Source organism: Cryptotermes secundus, unplaced genomic scaffold (assembly GCF_002891405.2).
Source record: "Cryptotermes secundus unplaced genomic scaffold, Csec_1.0 scaffold2157, whole genome shotgun sequence".
In the NCBI taxonomy this organism is placed as follows: domain Eukaryota; kingdom Metazoa; phylum Arthropoda; class Insecta; order Blattodea; family Kalotermitidae; genus Cryptotermes; species Cryptotermes secundus.
In genome coordinates, this window is record NW_019740697.1 from 55637 (window position 1) to 74009 (window position 18373).

General features: G+C 40.6%; 1 protein-coding gene across 1 annotated transcript in view; it reads left to right on the plus strand.

The window, feature by feature from the left end:
* Positions 1-14336, plus strand: part of LOC111872626 (non-specific lipid-transfer protein) — a 50891-nt gene extending 36555 nt beyond the window's left edge. Inside the window, exons 8-9 of the mRNA XM_023866708.2 lie at positions 12176-12402; positions 13855-14336. Coding sequence (XP_023722476.1) covers positions 12176-12402; positions 13855-14045 — 418 coding nt within the window. The 3' untranslated portion in view covers positions 14046-14336. The remainder of the gene's footprint in view (positions 1-12175; positions 12403-13854) is intronic.
* The last annotated feature ends 4037 nt before the right edge of the window (positions 14337-18373 follow it).

An 18373-nucleotide genomic window follows, 5' to 3' on the forward strand; every position in this document is an offset into this window, starting at 1 on the left:
CACTGTGCTCTGTCCGTAATTGGCCTTGTGGCTGTTGACTCGGCACATAAATAATAAAGAATTGAAATGAATTGTATTATTTAATTTATTGTTATTTGTTGTTTGCTGTTCACTTCACACACGAAAGAAAGAAGTGAATTCAATTATTATTATTAATAATATTATTATCAGCAGATTATTGGATGCTTGCAGTAAATATACTATTGCCTCTGAAGATACTTTTTCTTTTGATTGAACTTACTAAGTTCATGGTTCCAGCTACGTCATTACCATGTCCGTTTTATTTTCTAATATTTAAAATTTAGTCTAGTTTTGGTTCTAGTTCTAGTCTTGGTCTAGCTTTTGTTGTATATATATTCAGTGCTCCTTTATCATTAGTACAATTATTATTAATATTATTATTGGAGGGGGTGGGTTTCCCCATGCACCGCGACCAGTTTGATCTATTATGCGTCCCCCTATAATCTTCTACCAGCCTCTATACCCTACTGGTATTGGTGCTTACCATCAGTCCCTACTCAGCCAGCGAGGTCGGCCTCTACTGGCTCAGAGGTATCTCAATGCTTCCCCCATCTACCAGAGGTGTTAGAGACTACTGTTGGGCGGGAAATGCCCTTAATTTAGCTCAGTGGCCTCCTTTGGAGACATGAGGTTCTTTTACATGCTGTAAAGCTACGACACGGGACCCACGGCTTAAAGTCCCTCCTGGAGGACTTGTTCCCTGAATTTTTCCGCCCTTAAAAATTCCACGACCTCCACCGGGTTTGAACCCACGTACCTTGAGTCATGAGGTGGAACGTTACCCCTAGACTACGGAGGCCGCTTGGGATTAAAGTAACTTTTATTCATATTGCCGATGAGTTTAGAAATTGGGGAAATTTCGGTAAGCTGGGCCCCATAGTCATGTTCGTGTCGGTGAATATGTTTGCCCTGCCGATCACAGAAAATTTTGTGGTACCCTGACCATAAATCCGAAATCCATGAAAGCCGATTCAGTGGGGACTTGCGGCTGTTTGAAGGGGGTTAAAATACCGCTAGGGAAAATTACGTGATCTTGAGAGGACGGCGGTTTCTCTAGTGAAAAAAGAATTAAGACTGGTGTTGTTAGCAAGGGAGAAAAGAAATAGGCATACATTTTCAAGGAATGTTTAATACTGTACCACGCTTCAAGGAAATTTTGTGAAAATATTTAACAGTACTCAAGACGTTCAAAAATGTCTCGTCATACAATTTGAATTAATATTAAAAACTGGGTCAATTATATGTGCTTACGGAGGGCGCCAGAAAAATATATCACGGGCGCCGCGTTGGACAGGGCTGCTATACACCATACTTACTTACTTACTTACTTACTTACTTACCCACTCACTCACTCACTCTCACTCACTCACTCACTCACGGAGCTGAGCCCTTCTGGAGGAGCCACCAATTCTGCATCTACTCAAGAATTGCCCTGCATTTTATGGAATCCGAAGGTTCATTACCATGTTCACAGGAGCCCTCCACTAGTCCCTGTCCTGTGCCAGATCAATTCAATCCATACAATTCCATCCTATCTCTCTAAGATCCATTTTAATAACGTCCACCCACCTACACCTTGGTCTTCCCAGTTGTCTCTTTCCTTCTGGCTTTCCCACCAATATCCTATATGCATTCTTTGTCTCCCTCATTCGTGCTACATGCCCTGCCCACATCATCCTCCTTGACTTGATCGTTCATTGTGACTGTACACCATGCATGCCCAAAATGCATCTGTTGATTTGAGGTGCTACACGCTGTGACTGGGTGATGAGGATATGCCATTGTAGCGTTCTAGGGAGTGACCACGTTCGCAACTGTATATGAATGGCAACAGTGAGGTAGCAGCTTCTCAATTTGTCATGATGGTGAAGTTGAAGGGACCCCTGGAGGTGGTGGGTAGCTTCACAGGGACAGGTTCCAGGGTCCCAAATAAAGCTGAACCAAAAGTGCTGGTCCAACCCATAAGGGTGTTGCTTGTAACGATGGTTGAAGACTGTCAGTTGCAAAAGAACAGTAAGGGAGGCATGCCTGCAAAAGGACCATAATGAGCAGCCCTAAGGAGGGAGCAGATGGAGGACAGCAGTGCAAGACCTAACCCATGAGGAATTAAGGTTGTGCACTGTTGAAACCAAAAGCAGAAGTGTTGGAGCCAGCACAATATTGAGGTGACATTTACAAGGACAATCAAAGACATCACAAGCATGTCCCCTCTGAAAACAAATGGCAATGCACCTGAAGGCTCAGGCACATGACTGCGGCAACAGTAGAGGAACTGTCAAAAGCAATGTTTTCTGTGTGATCTGTTCCAGTGGAAAGTTTGTTGGTTGTGAGTCAGCAGTTAGCAGTCTTGAGTTGCACTATTTAGCAGTTGCTGCCTAGCAGTGACTAAGTGAACTAACAGAAGACTTTACGCATGCTGTAGTTGTATTGATCTATATAGAGTGTAAACTAGTGAGACTTATAGTTATTGTAGTTACGAGTTGTAAATATTCAATAAGTCCAATTGCATTCCAAGCCCCCATGTCTAGTCATTAACATGTGGCAGAAGCAGCCTCCATAGTCTAGAGGTAACGTTCCCACCTCATGACTCGTGGTACGCGGATTCAAATACCCGGCGGAGGTTGTCGAATTTTTAAGGGCGGAAAAATTCAGGGACAAGTCCTCCGGGAGGGACTTTAAGCTGTGTGTCTCGTGTCGTAACTTTACGGCACGTAAAAGAACCTCATATCCCCAAAGGGGATCACTGAGCCAAATTCCAGGACGTTTCCTGCCCAACAATAGTCTCTAAGGCCTCTGATAGATGGGGGAAGCATTATGGACACCACTAAGCAAGTGGTCGAACTCGCTTGCTCGGCGGGACTGATGGTACGCATCATTTATCGGTAGGGTATAGAGACTGGTAGAATATCATAGAGGGAAGCACAATAGATCAAACTGGTCGCGGTGCATGGGGAAACCCACCCTCTCTAAATAACTAACTAACTAACATGTGGCAATCACGTGTTGTTTCAACATAGTGGTACCATGCCATGTTACAGTTGTGAAGTGCATCAGTGGCTCTCTAAAAATTACCCTGCATGCTTGATTGGCCACAGATGTGAAGTCCCAGTTTCTTGGCCTGGTCACTTACCTGACGTGAATCCTCTTTCCTTTCTTCTGTGGGGATATTTGGAAACCAAGGTTTATACCAGTACAGTCAGTAGTAGGGAGGAACTGTGATGTCAGATTCAGAAGATTGCAAGAAAAGAAATGCATCTGGAATGTTTGAGTGCTTGCAGGTTTCTTTTTTTTACACAGAGCTACTTTCTTACAAGAGAGTATTAATAGTTATTTTGTTTTTCTCCTTATACACAGCCTGTGAAACTTTGGAGTATTTAACACTTTGCGGACCGGTGATTTAAATATTTAAATCGCCCTGGGGACCGGTGTTTTTAAACCTACTACCCTAACTTGTGAACTGTTCACTTTAAAAATTAATATAAAATCTCCTAATTAATTTTATGAACTAAAATTTTTGGAGAAGACTTACCAGATCTCATAGAAGTGCTTCAGAGTGTGATATTTCTGGAAACATTCCCCTCTGTGAAGAGGCATGACGCAGAACTTGCAGATGTAGGAAGTCTTGCTTCGCTTCTTGTGCACAGCGCACACACGGCACTGCCTAGAAGGATACTTCCCCATCGATTGTTCGCTCATCACAATTTTCACGAGGGTATGTTTCTGCATATCACCCGAGAGTCGCCCAGGGGGGTCCACATGAGGCCTCCGTGGGGTGGGAGTAGATGGTCCCGGTCGTACTACGTCTGTGTCTGACGCAGGTTCTGCCTCCACCATGAGGTCTCTAGCCCAGGCTTTTGTCACATTCATGAGAAATGCCTTGTATTTCAAAGTTGAATTTTCGTTTAGCTCTTTGAAAACCAAAAATGAATTGAAAAGGGCACAGTTTATAAGCCACAAGGCAACTTTCTTCATCCCTTTTTCTGTTTTCCTAGGAAGGGAATAATAGGCCAAGTATTGGTCGGCTCTATCAACTCTATCAACAAAAACAAAGAGGCTTCTTCTTCACTTGCCCGTGTCGTCTTTGAACATCGACCGTGCTCGAATTGTGAATAGTGGAAATCATATTCACAATGCGAGTATCCCTCCAGGACTGAAGAAGAATGTCCCCCTTCCTCCTGAATGTGGTGTCACCACGTTTCAGGGATTTACATTCCTCTTTCAGATCTGGAGGAAGGTCTCTGCTCACCCTAATTGTACCACAAATACGTACTTTCCTTGAAAGTAGGTATTCTGCAGTTGCCACACTGTTATAAAAATTATCTCGATAAACGTGATAATTTTGATCCAGATAGGGATCCAAAATGGAAACAATAGTTTCTTGCAATTTCTTGCCTTCACCGGAATAAGTTTCTAAATTTCCAATATAGCCTGAAGTGCTTTCCATGACTACACAAACAAGTAGGCCATACTTTGTGAGTTTCCCAGGATTATACGTTCGAAAACGAAGTCTTCCCCTCCAAGGAGTCCAAAAAAACAGTTCAGCTACTTCAGACACTTACGTAGGCTCCGATGACATTTGTCTCACACCTGGATCACCAATAAACTTTCCCAAAGTGGGTGTTTTGTCCACTTTACCCCATGTGGCTGTCCCCGCAATGCTAGCACTCGCACTTTCATCGGAGCTCTCACTGTCACTTTCACTTTCTCTTCTGGTCACAATATTTTGGGGGCCCCTGTCACTGCCACTGACACTGCCCTCGCTATCAGAAGACGAAGCAGTTGGCAAGTCAGATAACTCATCAGAGATCAAATCACAGATTTCTTCTTCTCTGAGAGCTTGCGCGGCCTTCCAACTGCTTTTGTCTCTGAGCCATGTTGACACTGAGAATATCTTGCCTCACACATAGAAGCTTCGGCTTGAACAAAGGGACTTTTCTTTAGAGTGAGAGGGGAATAGAGAGTTGTCACGTTGCTGACTCAGAAAACAAACATTGCGAAGGTCAGCTACGCAGTACTTTTACAGACACGTGGCCACCAAAGTGAGGAATAGTGTGTTGCAACTTAACGTGTCCTAAAAGCCTAAATCTAGGCGACCGATCTGCCACGTTTAAAACCCAAACACCTGCGCCTAGGCGTCCGGTCCACAAGGTGTTAATATCAGAGACAGAGTTTCGCACCCATACAGAACTACAGGCAAAATCATAGTTATGTATATTCCAATTCTTACATTTTTAGACAGCAGATGAGAAGACGAAATATTGTGGACTGGATGGTAGCAAATATTACCCAAATTCATTCTCCTCTTAATTTCCTCCTGAATCAATATTAATCTGTTACTGCCATTCCCAAATATCTGAACTGTGCCACATTTCCAAAACATCTGTTACCTATATTATGTCATGATTTTACCCTGCATTTTTATGACGAGACAAAAAAAACACACAGTTTTCTCTGCGTTTACTTCTAGACCAACCTTCTTGTGGGTGTTTCTTTGTTTTCTTTATGGTGTCTGTGTTATTTCCCAGTAGATTCACATCATCAGTATAGACCAGCAACTGATGTGTTGCAATTTAGTTTCAGTCCCTCCTGGTTTCCCTGGACCTTCCTAATGGCATATTCTAAAGCAAAGTTGGAAAGCACTAGTGCTAAAGCATCTCCTTCTTTTAGACCATTTTGGATATGAAATGTATCAGACAAATGTTCACATATACAGACTTTACTATCCATTTTATTTAAACACATTTTAACCAGCCTGACTAGTTTCATGGGTACCCCAAACTCTATGAGAATATGTACAGTGCTCCCCTCCTAACTTAATCTTAGGCTTTCTTGAGGTCTACGAATAGCTGATGTATGAGGGTCGTACTGAAAGTCATGAGCAACAGTTTTTTTAAAGTAACTTGCTTTATTATTGACAAACCAAATACCCCACCTCAATCTACAGACCTTTCTTTATTTTTTCCACATAATTGCCACTCCTTTGTACACATTTTTCCCAGTGTTCTGGGAGTTTGAAAATTCCCCTTCTGTAAAATTCCATTCCAGCCATCCGAAGACACTGACACACTGCTTTCTGAATTGCCTCCCTTGTCTCAAAACGTTGTCCACACAGTTGATCCTTCACGAATCCGAAAAGATGGTAGTCGGGGGGGTGCCAGATCAGGGATGTGGAAGAACTTCCCACCGCATCTTTGCAATTGCTTCCAATGTGACCTTTGTGGTCTTAGGTCAATAACTGCGGGACCCAACGAGCACAAACTTACCTATAGCCCAAGCTTTCAGTCATCTCCTGTACTGCACTGTGCCCATTCCAAGTTTTCGGGCTATTGTGTCCACAGTCACACACCTTTCATCTTGAATGATATCATCCACTCTTTCCTTGTTGCTTCAGTTGAGGCTGTTCGAGGACGATCGCTCTGAGGCTCATCTTCGATGCTGGTGTTCCCATCTTTAAAATGTTTCACCCATCTTTGAACACTGCTCGCACCCATGCACACACTTCCATAAGCACGCTGAATTCAGAAAGCAGTGCGTCAGTGTCTTCGGATGGCTGGAACAGAATTTTACAGAAGGGGAATTTTCAAACTCCTAGAATGCTGGGAGAAATGTGTACAAAGAAGTGGCGATTATGTGGAAAAATAAAGAAAGGTCTGTAGATTGAGGTGGTGTATTTGGTTTGTCAATAATAAAGCATGTTACTTTATAAAAAATTGTTGCTCATGACTTTCAGTACAACCTACGTACTATCTCATTGTACTCCTATTTTTCCTCCAGTGTCTGAATAATGAAAAGTTTGTGGTAAGTAGTTGATCTGTTACATTGAAATTCCTACTGATGATCCCCAGTAATTTGACCTACCGTATGTTCAAACAGTATCTGACTTTATTTTTTTCTGCTGTAAGTAATGGCCAAAGGGGTGGGGAAACTGAGCGTAGTGGTAGAAGGGACTTTCATGCGCATGCATGATCTTTTGCTGACTCGCAATACCGCCGGATGCGTCTATGGCTGCCAGATAGCGAAGTGGTGTAACATGTGTTCGCCGCATTCTCGTTTCGCTCAAGATGACAGAATGCTTGGAGCAGCGATACTGCACTAAGTTTTGTCAGAAACTTGGGGATGCCCAAGCGGAACAATTCACAAAATTCAGCAGGCTTTCGGCGATAATGCAGTGGGGGGTCACTCAAATTAAAGAGTGGTTCAACCACTTTAAACATGGCTGTATGGTGGTGGACAGTGAGCAGCGTTCCGGGAGACCATTAGCAAGCCGAAATGCTGATGTCATTGAAAAAGTGCGGACACTGATCATGGAAGACCGTTGTTTGGCCATCCATGAAGTTGCTGATGAGGTTGGGATCAGCAGAGGTTCCGCAAACACAATTCTAACTGAGGATTTGGGCATGCAAAGAGTGGCGGCAAAATTTGTGCCCAAGCTGCTTTCGCCGGAGCAGCAACAACTCCGCCTTGAGGTCGCGCAGGACATGCTGGAGTGCGGCAACAGTGATCCTGAGTTCCTGAAGACTGTGATCACTGGTGACGAGTCATGGGTGTATGGATATGACCCAGAAACCAAGGTTCAGGCATCACAATGGAAGCATCCAACATCCGCGAGGCCCAAAAGAGCATGACAGGTTCGGAGCAATGTGAAGGTGGTACTGACTGTTTTTTTCGATTACCGGGTTGTTGTGCATCATGAATACGTACCACTAGGCCAGACTATCAATAAGGAGTACTACCAAGAAGTTCTCCGCCATCTTCGTGATGCAGTTCAGTGCAAGTGACTGGAGCTGTGGTACGCATGCAACTGGCAGCTGCATCATTACAACGCCCCAGCTCATTCATCACACTTGATCCAAGGTTTCGTGGCCAAGCACAGCATTCCGCAGGTTCGCCAGGCTCCCTACTCTCCTGACATGGCTCCTTGTGATTTCTGGCTATTCCTGAGAGTGAAGACACCGCTAAAAGGCTGCCATTTTGACAGCCGTGAGGACATCATACAGAACGCGATGGCGCAGCTGCACGCCATTCCAAAAGAAGCCTTCCAGAATTGCTTCCAGCGATGGAAGGACCACTGGGCTAAGTGTGTGGAGTCACAAGGGGCCTACTTTGAAGGCGATTAAGTATTGTAACCACCCAGACACAGAACTTTTTTTTTTCCTGGCCCATGGTCAGATACTTTTTGGACAGAGTAGTATATATATACAGTAGAACTTGGTTATAACGTCATCAAAGGGACCTAAAAATAGTGTCGTTATAAACGAATGTCGTTGTAACCGAAATGGGCACTTCCACAGTAGCCTTATGTTAGTCACGTAAAAATCTACCAAAAACCGAGTTAAAATGTTGCATTTTTTAGTGAAATACGTAGTTAAGTACAGACTAACGTAACATTAACGTGGAATTGCCCAAATGTGTAATATCAAAGACATATTACAGCGCTTTTCACTGACAATACACACCGCACTAATACTGTATATTAAAGGTAGGCCTACTCACCAAATTACAGTAGATTACATCAATTGTTGTGCCTTACTGTACCTAGATACGAGTACAGTAATCAGTTATCTTCATCTGTTTCCTGTTACTTGCCCAAAACACACTTTCTAAATTATGTTCAATGTACATATCAGAAATTCAGGAATGAAAATGACGTTACATATGAGGTTGATGCATTTGTGCATGTCGTACTAAGCAAGGTATAAAAACAGTTGCTTTATGAGGAATTAGTTCGTACCATTGAATATTTGACGCAATAGACAAGGTGTCGCAGAAACCGATGTTGCTGTAACCAAGTTTTACTGTATATGGACGTAACCTTGAGAGAAGGATATTGGATAAAATTTTGCATGAAGACGATAGCAGTGATATCCCATGATAATTACTACATTCAGTTTTATCACCCTTCTTGTGAATTGGTACAATAATAGACTTCTTCCATAAATCAGCAAATTCTTCCTTATTCCAAATAGTATTAATGTGCTTATAGATCTCACACCATAATGTTTCACATCGTGCTTGAATCAGTTCTCCCGGAATTTGATCACTACCTGACTGTCCAACTTTGCATTGGCAATTTCAGCCTCAAAAGGACTGGGATCAGATACTAATGGCTCAGCTGCATATACTTCTATCTGTGTAATATCACTGACCCCATGTACATTCAATAATTGGGAGAAGTAGTTCTTCCACCTGTTCAAAATGTTGTGGGAATCTGCAAGCAGATAACCATTCTCATCCTTCACTAAGTTACTTATAGGTTGCTAACCCCTCTTAAAATCATTTATTCCTCTATACATGTCTCTAATGTACTTGTTCTTACTGTTCATTGCAAGCTCATCAGTTTTGTCTTTCAGATATTTCCTTTTTTCCTGAAATGCCTGCTGGTTTCACACCTTATATTGTTCAGATTATCCCCATTTATTTCACTTGGATCCTGTTATCACTGCAATTTGGCGTGTTTACTTTTGTCTAATAATTTTGAGCATCCTTCATCAAACCATGGGTTATGCTTCTTCAGTTCATAATAACCTAGACTCTCCTTGGCAGAAATTTTGATATTCTAATAGTTTCCCAAGCTTTATTAACATCCACCTCATTGTTTTCCACAGCTACAAACTTATTTGAGATTTCAACACAATACTGTGCTCTTTACCCTCTGCCTCATTTAATTTCTTGAGATTGAACCTCTCCATATGAACTCTATGCATTGTTTGCTTGCTCACTGGCAGTCTTTCCCTAACCTTTACTACCAGCACATAGTGGTCAGTATCACAATCTGCTGTCCTGAATGTGATCAGACATGAAGTATACTTGAATGCCATCTCCTATCAAAATACAGGTATGGTCAGTTTGATTGTAAGTCTTTCCATCAGGAGATGTCCCATAAATTAGTGAATGTTATGATGTGGGAACATTGTATTTTTCACAGATTTTTGTATATGGCAAATTTACTATTCTAACTCCATTATCATTACTAATTTTGTCCAAACTCTTGTTCCCAATCACTGGTTTGAAAATGTCTTCCCTACCTACTTTGGCAATTAACAGATTTTTTGTATGGTATTTTAGGGAATTTTTCGAATACATGTTCCAGTTCTTTGTAGAACTGGTCTTTTACATCACCAATTTTATACTCTGATTTTGCATGAACATTCAGAGCAATGATATCACACCGGAGACTTCTTAGTATTATGTACGACATCCTATCACTAATAAGCTCTACCCTCTTAACTGGTGATATGATTCTCTTATGTACAAAGAAACCTGTACCTAATTCACGATTCTCATTCCCCCTTCTATGGAAAAATATATATTCACCTGTTGGTTTGGTGCCACCCATGTCCCATGTTATTTCCTGTACTCCTGCTACACCTGACTCATATTTAGAAATTTCTTTTGCATCTGTCATGAGCAAAACTGCCCTACACAGACTTCTTACATTCCACATACCAAATCTCATGTCCATTTTCCATATCTTAGGTCATTTAACCAAAGAATCCATCCAAGTGCGAGGGCCTTTGTAACATTTCGTAACAAGAGTATTTTTTACAGTGATGAGCTATTAGCCCCCACACCCAACTCCCAAACTGGAGGACCACCCCTTGTCAGCTGTCTGCAACTGCTTATTCAGTATATTCTCAATTACCCTCCATATCTGGAGATCTTCTCCAGCATCTGCAGCCTGAGGGCACACCATGCTGTGGTGACAAGAGAACCACCCAACATGGTACCTCAGTCCCTTAGTTTCAAAAGTCCGTCAGAGTTGAGGGAGAAAAATTTGGCATATCATCACTATTCACTATAGGTAATATATTATTCAGAATTGAAATTTTATTCCTAAAAAATAATAATGCACTTATTTTCAAGCTTCATAAAACCATGCAGGCAAGGCATGCAGTGAAGTAGTTTAACGTAAATCAAAAAGCACCTGAAGATGGCACCTTTGTGCCAAAACATGTAGTGCGGGAGTGAAGAGTGAAGTGGATGAGTGTATGCACTGTAAGACGGCTGGAATAAATCATGGACATAAATCAGTGCAACAGGATGCTAAAATATAACATTATTCATAAAACCATATTATTTTTCACTTAACTGTTTTGCTTTCCAGTTTTTCTTTGGAATAACAAGCTTTGCATCACTTCCCACTTCTTTATTTACCTTAGATATACTAGTTGCATTAGCCACTAAAGGTATCACTTCATCCAATGTAATATGAGGATTATTTTGTAAAAACGTTTAACATGCACCATTTTTCAGTACTTGTACTTTCCTTTCTTATGTTTCACCACAGAAAGGTCAGGTTCGGTCACGTTTCAAAAACTAGCACACTGATATAAGAAAAAGGCTAAGAAATTAGATGCTTAAAACTGACTTCTATAGTAAATAAACTAAAACACAATAGTTATTTGTTGTTTACATTTTTTTTCGCGTGGATGAACAAGCAATGTGGAGAACTAATCAGAAGGAGGTAAGCACTGTCAGATGTCCATCATGTGTTAGTGCAACCAATGATAGAGTTTAGGGCACAGCCAGGGTGCTGCTCTGACAACCGTCATGCTGCCCCATGTTGAGCAGATGGATATATTTTTAATATTTAGTTATAAGTATGCTGAGTGTAAGCAAACTCACATTGCATTTGTTAACAATAAACAAGGTAACTTTGAAGAAAGCAGTCTTCTGGGATTTGGCACCGTGTATATGTGGTGTTAACCGACGTTTTGGAGGAACGTATCGCCTCCATTTTCAGGGTAGAAGAAAAAATATAAGAAATCTGCAAGCGAAGAGACCGCGAGAACCGGTAACTCACGGTCTCTTCGCTTGCAGATTTCTTATATTTTTTCTTTACCCTGAAGATGGAGGCGATACGTTCCTCCGAAACGTCGGTTAACACCACATATACACGGTGCCAAATCCCAGAAGACAGCTTTCTTCATAGTCACCGCCGTGAAAGCCTCAAATCTTACAAGGTAACTTTGTGTTCTTATTTGTTTGTTTTCCATAAATAACCACTAAGATGAAAAGCATTCTTGCTGTTATTATTTTAAGAGGTATGAGCTTCTGTTATATCAAACATACCTGTACCCTCCTTCAAGTAGTTTACTTCACCTCTCAGAGTGTGGGACAGAGTGTAAGGTGAAGTGACATGTTTTTGCTTCAGGTCTGTCAGCTTAAATTACACCAATGCAGGTATTGATCCAGATGATTTTAAGGCATCCATTTTGTTCAAAGCATTGGAAGCAGCTATGCAGGCAGATGAAGACAATCTGATTGAGAAAGTGAGAGGAATATATGCCTTCAAAGTGCGGAATGGCCCAAATGGCAAGGAAGGTTATTGGATTGTCAATGCTAAGACGGATAAAGGCAGTGTGGAATTCAATGGCAAAGGTATGTAATAATTTATTGCCTTTGCTGTTCACATTAAATGCCCTTTGCTCTTTGACCAGTTAAAATTTACTTTAAAATGCTAGGTACATACTGTCTCCAGGTTCTGTTAGGACTGTGTTCATTAAAAATACAAGACGTGAATTATTTTCAAAAGTTTACTCTTTTTATTCAAAGTAGTCTCCTTCTGAATCAAAACATAGTTGGAATCGATTGAAAAGTTTTTGAAAACAGTCACTGTACTCCTATTGTGGAATCAAATTTAAAACTGCGGTACTTTCCCTTTGTATGTCCTGGATAGTGTCGTGACGGTCTCCTTTCATCGCCAACTTAACATTTGGGAACATCCAGAAATCTGCTGGAGCCAAATCTGGCAAATACGGAGGACGATCAAGGACTGTGATCCCTTTTCTGGCCAAAAAATCGTGCTCCGAGATAATAATCAGAATTCCCTGTTTGACCTTCTGGCAGAAATTCCTTTGGAATAGAAGGAAACAGCAGTGTCTTTACTCGACTCTTCCGCATGCGCACTTTCTTTGGGCTCAACCACACTGCACTCTGCCGCTTTATGAGAGGCTCATAATGAAAACACCATTGTCTTCACCAGTAACAATCGATTTTGTAAATTTTGTATCACTTTGGGCTGGCCATAACATGTTTTTGCGGTGTTTCACTCTGGCATGTTTTTCATTGCCTGACAGCGTGTGCGGTACAAACCGCGCACAGATCTTCCATTTGTCCAAGTCCTCGGTCAAAATTTGATGCACAGTACTTTTTGGTATTCCCAAAAGCTCATCGATGAGTCTTGCAGAAATACATCTGTCTGATGCAAGGATTTGAGTCACTTTTTTCACATTTTCTTCAGTGCGACTTGTTCTCAGCTTTGATGCACATGGAGCATCTTCAATGTCCTCCCTGCTGTCACGAAATACAGCATACCATCGAAGAATGTTCGAGCGACTCAAACAATCACTACCATACACACTTTTCATCATTTCGTATGCTTCTCTGGCTGTTTTGCCTAACTTCAAACAAAATTTGATGTTGGCTCTCTATTCAACTGTCATTTTCCGATGGGCGTCAGAACAGTGCTGTTACATTCAAGGTCAGAATACATGATGCAGCGAAGCTTGCGCTTTGAAATTATAGACAGCCACAGCGGAAACTTCAGGAATCTTGATGCCACAACTCTCCAGCAAATGGCATTGCAGGGCAAAATTTAAAAAAATGAGTCCTAGCAGATCCTGGAGACACTGTGTATGTACAAATATTGAACTGCTCTATGCCATTTCATTATAGTTGTTTTATGAAGGAATTTATAAAGTTTTGGTTTGAGCTTATATATATTGCATTACAATCTCTATGGCTACGTTAATTTGCAAGTTCCAGAATGCATCTATTGCACATAAATCATGTTCCTCATGTTTTCTAATATAAAACTTCATTTGTCCACAGCCAAACCTGATGTCACATTTATAATGGATGATGGTGATGTTGTTGATTTAATTTCTGGAAAGTTGAACCCACAGAAAGCTTTCTTCCAAGGAAAGATAAAGATACAGGGTAACATGGGATTGGCAATGAAATTGCAGGATCTTCAGAGACGAGCAAAGGACAGAATTGAAGAATTTAGGTCCAAGTTATAATATATAGAATTTAGCCATTCCAGATATTAAATCAGGTGAAAGGCAACTTTTTTACTTTCTGACAATAGATTGTGTATATGTGCATATGAAAATAATTTTTTATATCCAGAAGGTTGGACTCTAAATCTACATATTTTGTGCAGAATGCTCTGAAAACTAGTTTTGTAGATTTGCAAAGTTATTCTTGCTTAAAAATTTTTTGAATACACTGAACTGCACGCAGTAGCGTAGTTGGTTAGGCACTATGCTACAAGCTGGAAGGTCATGGGTTTGAATCCCATTGAGGAGGATTTTTTTCAGTTTACCTACTCCTTCCAGCTGCACCATGGCCCTGGGGTCAACTCAACCTCTAACCGAAATGAGCAGCAGGATTATTCTTGGGGGTAAATGGCCACTGGCTTGTAAGGCTGACAACCTTACCGCCATCACTGAGGTGATTGTCTAGAAATTGTGGGAACCTCAACATCTCACAACCCTATATGGGCCTCGATGGCCTGTTACAGGGATACCTTTACTTACTTTACTCTAAATTATAAAGTATAATAAATAACACATAGTTTCTTTCAGTTTTACACTGCATAATACAGAAAATATTCAAAAAATCGCAGTGATTGAAATTAAGGTTGATTTTGTTCTTATAATGTAGTATCTGAAAAGTGACCATGTTTCTCTACAAGGGTATCCATGTAGATATGCACTGTTTGAAGGAAATCTTAGTTCAGATATACCCTTTCTTAGTAAGGAAGGCAGTTGCAGCTATTACCTTTCCGTCATTTGTGATTTAAAATATAACATTTTAAAAGTTTCTGTTAACTCACAGATTTTAAGTGCAGGTCAATTAAAATGTTATGATGATAATCTGATTTTAAAATTACAATATTCTGCTGTAATTCCACTCTGCCAAGTTTTTCTTGGTGGGGATTTATCAACTTATATGCATATATACAGTGTTTTATACTTTTGATATCTTGTTTCAAATGTTAATCATCAGTTTTATCAGTGATATTAGAACTAATGAAGTGACCTTGTGAGATTAAGGGGAAGGGTGATTTATTTTGTTTATAATTTTGTTCTCCTGGGGTACGTGGTTTATTTTTAAGGCTGGAGCTGAAAAGTTAGTTTGGCTTTAGTTGTGCATGTGCCTAATTATAGTGGAGTTAAGGATTTTTATTCATGTAATTTCAATATGATATTGTTACATCATTGAGGGATTGACTAGGAATCGGTACCTCTGTACACATTAAGTAACTGAAATCTGACCATACTTATTAGTGAAGGCTATTCATATGTGTTTTAATTGGTGTTTCCTGTAAGGGTATACATTATTGTAATACAGTCTTGAAATTGTCATCAATTAACGTGACTTCACTCTGATTCTGGTTGAGATGTTTTTTTAACTCTTTGCTTTCAAGACTCGATATTCCGTATGAAGTAGCATTTGTTGTGCCATTTGAGAGTGAATATTACGGGCGGACCTAATAAAACCTCTGGATGCAGCTAGCCTCATGGTGGTCATGCCTGGTGTACAGCATTCCTCTTATTGAGTACCTCTGATGATATTCTTTTGCATTGGTATTCGTGAGATATCAGTGTAAAATCTTTTTCTGTGCTCAATGCACTGTCCGTGGAGAGCACACTTGGGAAAGTGGAGGTTAATAGATTTTTCCAGAGAGAAATACAGTATAGGCCTGGGAAAGAAGAAATTTGAAAGATCTGAATGGAGGCTGTATGATTAGCTTTTGAGACTCTTAACAGGCCCTAGATGACTAAACCTTGATAGTATGGGGAAAAAAAAGGCAGTGCTTGTTTATAATCAAAGCAGTCATATTGTTGCTTGCTTAGATTTTTTATCAGTTTACATCCTGATGTATGTCTGTACCATGTTTGAGGCACAGAAGTGTCTGATAAATGATTTTCAACCACAAGATGCCTATGGGAACAATATTGCCAGTTGGCCATATATAAGATTCTGGTCTTGAGTTATCTCGATAATGTTGTCCTTTGATTTGTCTTTAGTGTCTCAAAAGTGAGGTTATATTTCCTATATGGGATAAAATTAAGTTACTTATTTACATCACAGACTATGTTAATACTCCTTTCTTGGGTTAACAGTATCCATTGCACTGAAACAAAGTTTAAAACTTCCCTTCTGTTATTATCAGACACACAATTGTAGCATTCATTGTTGGAGGAGTGTTTTCTGGATGTTTCAATTTTATATATATGCTATATCAGAGGTATTTTCTTGTATGTAGGGGACTTTTGACAGCCTAGAGCATGCATGCTAGTTATTGTACAGACTGTAGAGCATGTTTACTATATGTCCAACTTGTACAGATGCATTTTTCATATACATTATTATATGCTGTAATTCTTGTTAAGAGAAGGAAATATTTTGATTGGGTTATGAGAAAAATAAAGTGCTAAAAAAGTGTAATTTGCAGAGAGTGCATTCTTTTCTTCACTTAACCATTTGCGGTCACAACATTAAGAAAAATTTTTCCAGCCAGGACGACACAGGTTTTTAAATACCTGGTGAGCCACTAGGTGATTGGTTGTGCCCAAGAAGTTGATTCAACAAGAGCATAAAGTAAAATAGCAAAATGTATACTTAAATTTTTGATTGTCTAATTCTTGGACCAACTGATCGTTGCTATGCCATCTGTCAATGACACACTTAGTCCTGGCCTGTCATCAAGGAAAAAACTCTTCTTGAAATGAACAGTTTTCAGAGTATGGCAAGTTACACACATTGTCTGTATGTTTTCTGTTAAGTTTGATTTGTTTCATCCTGGTGGTCCATCACACTAACAAGAGTATAAAAGGTTAATTAATTCCATCCAGTGTGACTGATGAAGTTTTTTTTTATCTTTTTAATATTTTATCCTTAACATGTTTTGATCTTATAGACCATCTTCAGAAGGATATCAATACAATTAGATCATATCCTTTTTATTCTCTTTGAAGGAAGCAAAGCGTCTACCGCCTTGTGGTTCTGTTGTATGGAGAATAGGATTCTTTAGTGTCATTCTGTTGATGTTCGAGGCACGTTGTGTTGTTATTCCGATAATTTGGAATTATGCTGTGAGCATAATCAGTGTCACTTTCAGCTAATACAAATAATGTGATGCCCCACTTCGTTGGTTTTTTATTATAAATTTTAAAAATTATTTTGCACTTGAACCCCACTGTTGATTCACCTATTGCAATGCTTTTTACCTAGCACAAAATTTATCTGAAACCGTTTATCTATATGTTCTATCACCTCATGTACTTTCTTTGTTCTTTTGATGGCCTGATTGCTTTCTTTGGAGTGAGCCATGCAGTGGCTCCGGTATGACGTCATGGGCTTCCAACTTATCCCCTACCCCCCCTCCATGTGGCACTGGGTCACGTGGTGTTGCCCTCTCCCCTCCTTTCTACCCCTGGGAGCCTTGCTTGGAAGTTAATTCGAGTTCGGAGTTCAGTTCTGGTTATGGATCCATAGGGCCTTGCTCGCGGCGCTGAGCCAGCCGGAGCGGCTGTCAAATTCCTGTTCGGCTGGGAGTCGAAACTTGGTTTCGGCAAGTACTGGGCTGGTTCGCGGCCGATGAGATCGCCCGCGGTCGCCCGTCATTGGGTTTGTAGGACGGCGGCGACTGGTACCAGTTTGGTTAAATCTGTTTTTATAATTTATATTGTGTATTTAATTTAGACTCAGCCTGTGGCCCGGCTATATGTAGTACTTATGTTTTCATGCAACCAAGGCAAATTGTTGCACCAGTAAATATGGGCCATTCTGCCCGAGTTAGATGCCGCTGTGTGCGAGCATGTAAATGTGCAGTTAGTTCAGTTGTTCTGTTTAATTTCTGTTGTGTTTATTAAATTCTGTTATTTGTTAATATATTGATTGCCATCATTTGTAACTACATTTACCACGCTGCTAGCTTGGATCCCTTACACTAACTTAGGGAGCGTGCGAGCACAGCATGAGAGCCGTATGACGGAGCAACGTTTCCCCCTTCGATTGAGGAAGGGTAGACGGAGCCGAAAGGTGCCAGAGAGTGACGGTGCTGTGGTAGCAGACCGTAAGACGGTACAAGTGGTACATATAGTACCAGAGCGGACTGACGGCACAAATGGTAGCAGAGCGAAAGCGGCACCAAGTGGTAGCAGAGTGATCGATTTTCACTTAGGACCTTTGGAACGCTAATTGTTAGCCCCCTAGGCTGTGCCTGGGCCGATGGATTGTAAATAACCTGTCATAGGCTCTGTGTATGTTTACGTATATTGTATTTATATTTGTTCTTGTTGTGTTCCATGCTTAGTCAAAATGCCACGCGCGTGGA